The 11,384-nt window shown below is 44.2% G+C and overlaps 1 protein-coding gene across 4 annotated transcripts in view; it reads left to right on the forward strand.

Moving 5' to 3' along the window:
• The window catches only part of LOC110521032 (MAP/microtubule affinity-regulating kinase 3), a 141,490-nt gene extending 130,106 nt beyond the window's left edge, over nucleotides 1-11,384 (forward strand). For 2 of the 4 annotated variants that reach the window (XM_090232299.1, XM_036975517.2), the window contains 2 exons: nucleotides 6,231-6,275; nucleotides 9,417-11,384. In XM_090232299.1, coding sequence (XP_090088425.1) covers nucleotides 6,231-6,275; nucleotides 9,417-9,792 — 421 coding nt within the window. In that variant the 3' untranslated portion in view covers nucleotides 9,793-11,384. The remainder of the gene's footprint in view (nucleotides 1-6,230; nucleotides 6,276-9,416) is intronic. The other 2 variants (XM_090232300.1, XM_036975519.2) reach the window with 1 other exon arrangement.

The following is an 11,384-nucleotide window of genomic DNA, read 5'->3' on the forward strand; positions in this document are numbered from 1 at the left end:
AAGAGTTCCAGTTTGGTGTGGCGCCATTTCCGTTCCAATTTTCTGGAAGCTTGCTTCAGAGCTCGGGTATTTTCTGTGTACCAGGGAGCTAGTTTCTTATGATAAATGTTTTTAGTTTTTAGGGGTGCAACTGCATCTAGGGTGTTGCGCAAGGTTAAATTGAGTTCCTCAGTTAGGTGGTTAACTGATTTTTGTCCTCTGGCGTCCTTGGGTAGACAGAGGGAATCTGGAAGGACATCAAGGAATCTTTGTGTTGTCTGTGAATTTATAGCACAACTTTGATGTTCCTTGGTTGGGGTCTGAGCAGATTATTTGTTGCATTTGCAAACGTAATAAAATGGTGGTCCGATAGTCCAGGATTATGAGGAAAAACATTAAGATCCACAACATTTATTCCATGGGACAAAACTAGGTCCAGAGTATGACTGTGACCGTGAGTGGGTCCAGAGACATGTTGGACAAAACCCACTGAGTCGATGATGGCTCCGAAAGCCTTTTGGAGTGGGTCTGTGGACTTTTCCATGTGAATATTAAAGTCACCAAAGATTAGAATATTATCTGCTATGACTACAAGGTCCGATAGGAATTCAGGGAACTCAATGAGGAAGGCTGTATATGGCCCAGGAGGCCTGTAAACAGTAGCTATAAAAAGTGATTGAGTAGGCTGCATAGATTTCATGACTAGAAGCTCAAAAGACGAAAACGTCATTTTTTGCTATCGTAAATGTTAGCAACACCTCCGCCTTTGCGGCATGCACGGGGGATATGGTCACTAGTGTAGCCAGGAGGTGAGGCCTCATTTAACACAGTAAATTCATCAGGCTTAAGCCATGTTTCAGTCAGGCCAATCACATCAAGATTATGATCAGTGATTAGTTCATTGACTATAATTGCCTTTGAAGTAAGGGATCTAACATTAAGTAGCCCTATTTTGAGATGTGAGGTATCATGATCTCTTTCAATAATGACAGGAATGGAGGAGGTCTTTATCCTAGTGAGATTGCTAAGGCGAACACCGCCATGTTTAGTTTTGCCCAACCTAGGTCGAGGCACAGACACAGTCTCAATGGGGATAGCTGAGCTGACTACACTGACTGTGCTAGTGGCAGACTCCACTATGCTGGCAGGCTGGCTAACAGCCTGCTGCCTGGCCTGCACCCTATTTCATCGTGGAGCTAGAGGAGTTAGAGCCCTGTCTATGTTGGTAGATAAGATGAGAGCACCCCTCCAGCTAGGATGGAGTCCGTCACTCCTCAGCAGGTCAGGCTTGGTCCTGTTTGTGGGTGAGTCCCAGAAAGAGGGCCAATTATCTACAAATTCTATCTTTTGGGAGGGGCAGTAAACAGTTTTCAACCAGCGATTGAGTTGTGAGACTCTGCTGTAGAGCTCATCACTCCCCCTAACTGGGAGGGGGCCAGAGACTGAGGCTGATTTACACGCTGAAGCTATGTTGCGCTTGGTGATCTCTGACTGTTTCATCCTAACATCGTTGGTGCCGACGTGGATAACAATATCTCTATACTCTCTACACTCGCCAGTTTTAGCTTTAGCCAGCACCATCTTCAGATTAGCCTTAACGTCGGTAGCCCTGCCCCCTGGTAAACAGTGTATGATCGCTGGATGATTCGATTTAAGTCTAATACTGCGGGTAATGGAGTTGCCAATGACTAGAGTTTTCAATTTGTCAGAGCTAATGGTGGGAAGCTTCGGTGTCTCAGACCCCGTAACGAGAGGAGTAGAGACAAGAGAAGGCTCGGCCTCTGACTCCGACTCGCTGCTTAATGGGGAAAACCGGTTGAAAGTTTCTGTCGGCTGAATGAGCGACACCGGTTGAGCATTCCTACAGCATTTCCTTCCAGAAGCCGTGAGAAAGTTTTCCGGCTGCGGGGACCGTGCGAGGGGATTTATACTACTATCTATACTTACTGGTGGCACAGATGCTGTTTCATCCTTTCCTACACTGAAATTACCCTTGCCTAACGATTGCGTCTGATGCTGGGCTTGCAGCACAGCTATCCTCGCAGTAAGGCGATCGTTCTCCTGTATATTATGAGTACAGCGACTACAATTAGAAGGCATCATGTTAATGTTACTACTTAGCTTTGGCTGTTGGAGGTCCTGACGAACCATGTCCAGATAAAGCGTCTGGAGTGAAAAAGTTGAGGGAAAAAAACAAAAATATAAACGGTAATTAAAAAGTAAAAACCATAAAGTTGTCAGGTAGCAAAAACGCACAGCAACACGTAAACAAGTCTGCAAGTTGTGACCGGAAATGGCGTACCAGTCCTGGTCCCTTTGCAGAAAAACAGCCATAATTTGCAAATAAATTCATAAAAATCCTACAATGTGATTTTCTGGATTTTTTTCCCTCATTTTGTCTGTCATAGTTGAAGTGTACCTATGATGAAAATTACAGGCCTCTCATCTTTTTAAGTGGGAGAACTTGCACAATTGGTGGCTGACTAAATACTTTTTTGCCCCACTGTATGTGTGTGTGTGTATGTACTATATATATATATATATATATATATATATATAGTTGAAGTCAGAAGTTATCATACACCTTAGCAGAATAGATTTAAACTCAGTTTTTCACAATTCCTGACATTTAATCCTAGTAAAAATTCCTGTTTTAGGTCCGTTAGGATCACCTCTTTATTTTAAGAATGTGAAATGTCAGAATAATAGTAGAGAGTGATTTATTTCAGCTTTTATTTCTTTCATCACATTCCCAGTGGGTCAGAAATTTACATACGCTCAATTAGTATTTGGTAGCATTGCCTTTAAATTGTTTAACATGGGTCAAACGTTTCGGGTAGCCTTCCACAAGCTTCCCACAATAAGTTGAGTGAATTTTGGCCCATTCCTCCTGACAGAGCTGGTGTAACTGAGTTAGATTTGTAGGGCTCCTGTGGTATGACTGCTGCGTGGTCCAATGGTGTTTATACTTGCGTACTATTGTTTGTACAGATGAACGTGGTACCTTCAGGCGTTTGGAAATTAGAAATGAACCAGACTTGTGGAGGTCTACCATTTTTTTCTGAGGTCTTGGCTGTTTTCTTTTGATTTTCCCATGATGTCAAGCACAGAGGCACTGAGTTTGAAGGTAGGCCTTGAAGTACATCCACAGGTACACCTCCAATTGACTCAAATTATGTCAATTAGCCTATCAGAAGCTTCTAAAGCCATGACATAATTTTCTGGAATTTTCCAAGATGTTTAAAGGCACAGTCAACTTAGTGCATGTTAACTTCTGACCCACTGGAATTGTGATACAGTGAATTATACGTCAAATTATCTGTCTGTAAACAATTGTTGGAAAAATTACTTGTGTCATGCACAAAGTAGATGTTCTAACCGACTTTACAAAACTATAGTTTGTTAACAAGAAATGTTTAGAGTGATTGAAAAATGAGTTTTAATGACTCCAACCTAAGTGTATGTAAACTTTCAACTTCAACTATATATACACACACACACACACACACACTGAAGACAACCAACATTCTTTAAATAGAATAATTTCAGGGGCTAGGCTGTACTTTTTTCTCTCACACAATGGACGCCATCTTTAATTTCAGAGAGCTCTGCTTAATTTTTCTTCTTGGCTGTGTAATTTAGGGTACTGGGCTCTTAAAGTGGCTGCCGATCGAGATGATGATTGAGAAGTGGTTCGTTGCAGGACGGCGTTCAGGTACCGAATCCCCCAGACTATAGATAAATCACCTCCCCATCGTCCTCTCTCTCCTCGCGTTGGTGTCCCTGGAAGCTATTTTGGCCCAGCAATGGAACTTATCCTTGATTTGAGCCCTTATCCACCTGGCTAAGGAACTTGTCCCTCAATTTCTCCTTGACTCAGTCCCAGACAGACGCACAGAGTAGTATGACTTAGAATCTGTTCCAAATAGTCCTTCTTGCCAGAGTTTTTTTTTTCTTGATGACTGTCGATTACCTGCACAATGCGTCTCAAAAGTGCAGGCCTTTGGTTTAGCTGTGAAGCGTAGCATTGTGGACTTGAATTATAGCTGTATTTTGAAGCTCTTCAGTTCAGTACCATCTAGCTCTATTAATAGGGTTCTGTGGTGTAGTACCACAATCGTTGCTCCACCAGTTCTCGTGTCCTGCCTCTTTTCTAGGGAACTCCATCCAGCCCAGAGATAGTGTTCCTTCTGTCTGAGCATCGAACAATCCCTTTTGTTTTTTCAATCTCACAGCCAACCAGGTCCAGCACTCTCCAGCCGCATGACAATTAGATGTGTCTGTGTGCATCTGTGTGAGAGGGTTTGGCGTGAATGTGTGTGTGTCTACATGTACAGTGCATTCAAAGTATTCAGACCTCTTTTACCACATTTTGTTACGTTACAGCCTTATTCTAAAAATGGATTCCTCATCAATCTACACACAATACCCCATAATGATAAAGCGATTGAATTTACATAAGTATTCAGAGCCTTTGCTATGAGACTCGAAATTTATCTCAGGTGCATCCTGTTTCCATTGATCATCCTTGAGATGTTTCTACGACTTGAATGGAGTCCGCCTGTGGTAAATTCAATTGATTGGTCAGGATTAGGAAAGGCACACACCTGTCTAAATAAGGTCCCACAGTTGACAGTGCATGTCAGAGCTAAAACCAAGCCATGAAGTCAAAGGAATGGTTGTAGAGCTCCGAGACAGGATTGTGTCTCAGCACAGATCAGGGGAATGGTACCAAAACATTTCTGTAGCATTGAAGGTCCCCAAGAACACAGTGGCTTCCATTATTCTTAAATAGAAAAAGTTAGGAACCACCAAGACATTTACTAGAGCTGGCCGCCTAGCCAAACTGAGCAATCAGGGGAGAAGGGCCTTAGTCAGGAAGGTGACCAAGAACCCGATGTTCACTCTGACACAGCTCCAGAGTTCCTCTGTGGAGATGGGAGAACCTTGCAGAAGGACAACCATCTCTGCAGCACTCCACCAATCAGGACTTTATGGTACAGTGGCCAGACGGAAGCCACTCCTCAGTAAAAGGCACATGATAGCTTGCTTGGAGTTTGCCAAAAGACGTCTAAAAGACTCTGACCAGATGAAACCGAGATTGAAGTCTTTGGCCTGAATGCCAGGTATTACGTCTGGAAGAAACCGTGCACCATCCCTACGGCGAAGCATGGTGGTGGCAGCATTATGCTGTGGGGATGTTTTTCAGTGGCAGGGTCTGAGAGACTAATCAGGATCGAGGGAAAGATGAACGGAGCAAAGTACAGAGACGACGCAGAAGTGGCTTCGGGACAAGTCTCTGAATATCCTTGAGTGGCCCAGCCAGAGCTCGGACTTGAACACGATCTAACATCTCGAGAGACCTGGAAATAGCTGTTCAGCGACGCTCCCCATCCAACCTGACAGATCTTGAGAGGATCTGCAGAGAAGAATGGGAGAAACTTCCCAAGCTTGTAGCTTCATACCCAATAAGATTTGCGGTTGTAATCGCTGCCAAAGGTGCTTCAACAAAGTACTGAGTAAAGGGTCTGAATACTTATGTAAATGTGATATTTATTTTTTTTAAGGGGGGGGGGGGGGGGGGACATTTTTGGGGGATTTGTCACAATGGGGTATTGTGTGTAGAATGGTGAGGAGAAACAACTATTTAATACATTTTAGAGTAAGGCTTTAACGTAACAAAATGTGGAAATAGTCGGTCTGAATGCTTTCCGAATGTACTGTATCTGCACTTGAGTGTGTGAATATGCCTTAAAGTATTTCTGTGAACACACACACAGCTGCCTGCACGCCTCAACCAAACACCTCCACAAAACAGTCTCTCTTCACACCTTTGTTCTTCCTTCCCTTTGCCAAAGAGAATGTATAGAGGTCATCAAACTGGCTGGAGCTGCATGGCAATATGGAGGACAGGAAGTTCAGCACTGACACACAGCCTTTTGTTTCATCACAACTCACAGGACTTCTCTGCTGTTTGCACGTCCCATACTGGTGGTGTGAAATGTCCGACTACCAGACGTGCCATTAGGCATGGGTCCTTAATGGACTAGATACAGTTTAACACTGCCTTCCTGTCAATACTGTCTTTCCCCTTATTTTTTCCCTCTCTCTCTCATTTCCTAAAATTAGTCGTTCCCCCTTCGTTATCAGTTTTTTTGATCCGCTCTCTTTTTAACTGGACTGTAAGATCAGATTTTCTCTCTCCTGTGTCTTTCTTCCTCTCTGTGTTATCTCACGCCTCCATATCTCAGAGGCCCAGCAGAGTTTGAGAGAAACGGGAGGTTGGAGGGTTCAAGGTGAGACGGAATACTTCAAATCATCAGTGTTTTCTTCCACCTCCATCTCTTATCCCCTCCAACCCAATGTACAGTCAACCCAGCCATCTGCTCTGCCATCCTGGGTCTCCACTCCAGGCGTGCCTGGGGTTTTGGGTTCTCTCTTGAGTAGGACCCTATTAAATCTGCATTGTGGAAAACGTAGACGTAATCATGGAATCTAGACATTAAAATGGAATTGAACAATATTCAAAAATGTATTGAACTTAGTAGGACATAAAGTAAATGTGTATTGAAAATGAATTTGTCAAGTTAATCATAAGACATGAATAAATCGAATAAGTGATTCACAGTTTTTTGGGGTAAACAGCACAGGAATGCCCATCTGTGTGTGTGGTGCGTGTGTATGTCTAGTCTACAGTCTTGGCCAAAAGTTTTGAGAATGACACAAATATAATTTTCACAAAGTCTGCTGCTTCAGTGTCTTTAGATATTTTTGTCAGATGTTACTATGGAATAGTGAAGTGTAATGACAAGCATTTCATAAGTGTCAAAAGCTTTTATTGACAATTACATGAAGTTGATGCTCCATCATGCTGGAAAAGGCATTGTTCGTCACCAAACTGTTCCTGGTGGTTGGGAGAAGTTGCTCTCGGAGGATGTGTTGGTACCATTCTTTATTCATGGCTGTGTTCTTAGGCAAAATTGTGAGTGAGCCCATTCCCCTGGCTGAGAAGCAACCCCACACATGAATGGTCTCAGGATGCTTTACTGTTGGCATGACACAGGACTGATGGTAGCGCTTATCTTGTCTTCTCCGGACAAGCTTTTTTCCGGATGAACCAAACAAAGGGGATTCATCAGAGAAAATGACTTCACCCCAGTCCTCAGCAGTCCAATCCCTGTACCTTTTGCAGAATATCAGTCTGTCCCTGATGTTTTTCCTGGAGAGAAGTGGATCTTTGCTGCCCTTCTTGACACCAGGCCATCCTCCAAAGGTCTTCGCCTCACTGTGCGTGCAGATGCACTCACATCTGCCTGCTGCCATTCCTGAGCAAGCTCTGTACTGGTGGTGCCCCGATCCCGCAGCTGAATCAACTTTAGGAGATGGTCCTGGCTTTTGCTGGACTTTCTTGGGTGCCCTGAAGCCTTCTTCACAACAATTGAACCACCCGAAGTTCTTGATGATCTGATAAATGGTTGATTTAGGTGCAATATCCTTGCCTCTGAAGCCCTTTTTGTGCAAACCATGGTTGACAGAGGAAGAACAATGATTCCAAGCCCCACCCTCCTTTTGAAGCTTCCAGTCTGTTATTCTAACTCAATCAGCATGACAGAGTGATCTCCAGCCTTGTCCTCGTCAACACTCACACCTGTGTTAATGAGAGAATCACTGACATGATGTCAGCTGGTCCTTTTGTGGCAGGGCTGAAATGCAGTGGAAATGTTTTTGTGGGATTCAGATCATTTGCATGGCAAAGAGGGACTTTGCATTAATTGCAATTCATTTGATCACTCTGGAGTATATGCAAATTGCCATCATACAAACTGAGGCAGCAGACTTTGTGAAAATGTATATTTGTGTCATTCTCAAAATTTTTGGCCACGACTGTATGCTATGTAGCGGTTAGTGACAAACGGAAACCTCGAAAAACAAAACAGAGAAAACAGAATTTGGGAAAACAATGGAATCAGGCAAAAAAAAAAGTATTTTATAGGGCCCTACTGGACCTAGTTCACGCTGATCTATTTTGCACAGTGCTGAACATGTACACTGGTTCTCTGTATGGAAGAGATACTGCTGTCTCCAATAGGACCATTATAAGCGTGGCTAGGAGTCCAACAGAGGACAACCCTGTATGGAAGAGATACTGCTGTCTCCAATAGGACCATTATAAGAGTGGCTAGGAGTCCAACAGAGGACAGCCCTGTATGGAAGAGATACTGCTGTCTCCAATAGGACCATTATAAGAGTGGCTAGGAGTCTAACAGAGGACAGCCCTGTATGGAAGAGATACTGCTGTCTCCAATAGGACCATTATAAGAGTGGCTAGGAGTCCAACAGAGGACAGCCCTGTATGGAAGAGATACTGCTGTCTCCAATAGGACCATTATAGGAGTGGCTACGAGTCCAACAGAGGACAGCCCTGACTCTCCCTCAATTTTGATTTCCTGTTTTTTACTGACATCTAATGGTGAAACTCATTCATGCGAACTGACTTTAATTTGAGTCAATGGCATTACCTTGCCCATGTAGAACAACGGTTCTGTTTGAACATAATGCTCTGTTTCATGTGTTGGAATTATTTTGATTAGTGACAAATTATTTTCTGCTTTGCCTGCATGCAGAAGTGAGGTCTGCATTTTCTTGTGCATGTCACTAGATGTATTGTGAAATTACATTGTTGCCTTTGTGTCCCCCACTGCATGACTGCCTGTTGAAAGTACACAAGAGTGCCCCTGCATGGACGTATGGTGTAAATGCACCAATGACGTTCAAATGAATCTGTCACCAGTGTCTGCTTGTATACACTGAGTGTACAAAACATGTCAGACTGAGCAGTCGAAAGCTATGATCCCTTATTAAATCGACATTGATGAATGGGAAGAATCCTTGAGACAATTGAGACATGGATTGTGGATGTGTGCCATTGACAGTGAATGGGCAAGACAACAGATTTAAGTCCCTTTGAATGACGTATGGTACTAGGTGCCAGGCGCACCGGTCTGAAACGCTATGTTTTTCCACACTGAATGGTCCACCACCAAAAGAACATCCAGCCAACTTGACACCTCTGTGGAAAGCATTGAAGTCAACATGGGCCAGCATCCCTGTTGAATGCTTTCGACACCTTGTAGACTCCATGCCCTGATTAATTGAGGAGGTTCTGAGGGCAAAGGGGGTAGGGTGCAACTCAATATTAGGAAGGTGTTCTTAATGTTTTGTACACTCAGTGTCAATATGGTGTTGTAGCCTGTAAGATATTCATGAGCAGGCTAAATGAAATGTGTGAACAGGTGATCCACTACACACATTTGATCATTTTGCATATTTAGACACAATGGCATTCAAAACTCACTTAGGCAGATGCATAGATTCTCACACACACACACACACCCTCCATCTCCACCCCTCTAACTAACTCCTCTCCTCCCCGGCAGTCGCAACATGTCCGGTGATCAGGAGGACCAGCAGCAGCCTCAGCCCCCCCACGGCCAACACCCCAAGGACACCAAGCCGCGCTCCCTCCGCTTCACCTGGAGCATGAAGACCACGTCGTCCATGGAACCCCACGACATGATGCGCGAGATCCGCAAGGTGCTGGACGCCAACAACTGCGACTACGAGCAGCGCGAGCGCTTCCTGCTGCTGTGCGTGCACGGTGACGGCCACGCCGAGAGCCTGGTTCAGTGGGAGATGGAAGTGTGCAAGCTGCCGCGACTCTCACTCAACGGTGTGCGCTTCAAGCGGATCTCGGGCACATCCATCGCCTTTAAGAACATTGCATCCAAAATTGCCAACGAGCTCAAGTTGTAGGGCCTCCTAAAGATATGAGGGTGGGGGAGTGTTGAGCGAGCAGGTAAAATATTGCGCTTTGAAGTAGACTAAAGCAGGGATATTCAACTCTGACCCTGTGAGGTCCGGAGCCTGCTGGTTTTCTGTTCTACCTGATGATAAATAATTCCACCCACCTGGTGTCCCAGGTCTAAATCAGTCCCTGATTAGAGGGGAACAATGAAAACATTGGGTGGGACTGGCTTTGAGGTCCAGAGTTGTATTTGATGGGACCAAAGTAGGTTGCGTAACGTGGGGAAAGAAAGAGCTTCAAAATGGACTCTGAACGAGCTGTACAGCCGTTATAAAAAACTGAAGTAGCAAATTCACAACGGCTTTCCTCCAAGACAAAGTAGGTATTGAAAACTGCTTTTGGCAATAATTTCCTGCGTCTTTGGAGCATTATTATCGTTGATGATGTGAAAGGTGGTCCTGAGCTGTCGGGGACGTTGGTCTGACCTTGACATTTGGTTGTCTTGTTTTTTTGCTGAATGCATTATTGCCATTGTGGCTCTGGAACAGGGCTCTCCAACCCTGCTCCCGGAGAGCTTATCACCCTGTAGGTTTTTGCTACAACCCTAATAATTGGCTGGGTGATAAGCTACATCAGGTTAGTTACAACTGTGGTTGGATTGAAAACCTACTGGAAGGTAGCTCTCCAGGAACAGGGTTGGAGAGCACATGTCTGGAAGATGCCTCCCCATTAGGAGTTTAAACTCCCATACAAGGGATGGAGTGGAGGAAGAACATTAAAAATGGACCCCTTCCCCCTCTTATAGAGTACCCAGAATTCCTCTTGCCAAGAGAATATGGCTGCCAGATATGAGTGGTTGGATAGCCTAGCTAATTGCACAAGTAGTTATCGTATTACTGTCAAATACTGTTGATTTTGGCAGTCGTTTGCACCCTCTACCCTTACTTAGCCAGCTTCTGCACACTTTCATTCTATGATTTGAACCGGTTGTTCATTAGTGTTTATCCATGTGATAACAGCATAAATGCAATGTATGGACCCAGCTAAGCCTCTGCTGTACGGGGTCACCCACCCCAGAAACGGGGCCTGGAGGATGAACCACTTCGGCTGACCCACGCTTTAAAATGGGGGATTGTTGCAAAGTATCATGGGACTGGGTCACTCGCTACAAAAAAAAGAGACTTCAGGGAAGATTTTCCTTCCTGGCATATCTGAATTATATATTTTTTTCCTTTGTTAACATAATTGTTTCAACGGTTCTCTTCTCAGATATTACTGAAATGCCCCCTTCTATCTGGTCCTACCCACCAGGGCCAGTTCAGATGCGGTCGGCCATTCCTGGAACAGATCGAAGATCAACTATGGCCATATTCAGGCCTTCAGTATTCACTTCCACCCTCCTAAAAATGCTGGCACTGTTTTTTTTTTTTGGGGGGGGGGGGGGGGGAGAATGTAAATAATATACCTTAGTTTTGCAACAGCTGCATATTGATATACTTCCTTGTTTTTTTATTGAGCCTGGAGCTGTGGAATTAGTGTTAACTCATTCATCACCGAGTAAGTTTAACACGTGTCTCTATTAAAATACCTTCAGTGACTA

This window comes from Oncorhynchus mykiss, chromosome 4 (assembly GCF_057628025.1).
Source record: "Oncorhynchus mykiss isolate SJ-2025 chromosome 4, ASM5762802v1, whole genome shotgun sequence".
NCBI lineage: Eukaryota > Metazoa > Chordata > Actinopteri > Salmoniformes > Salmonidae > Oncorhynchus > Oncorhynchus mykiss.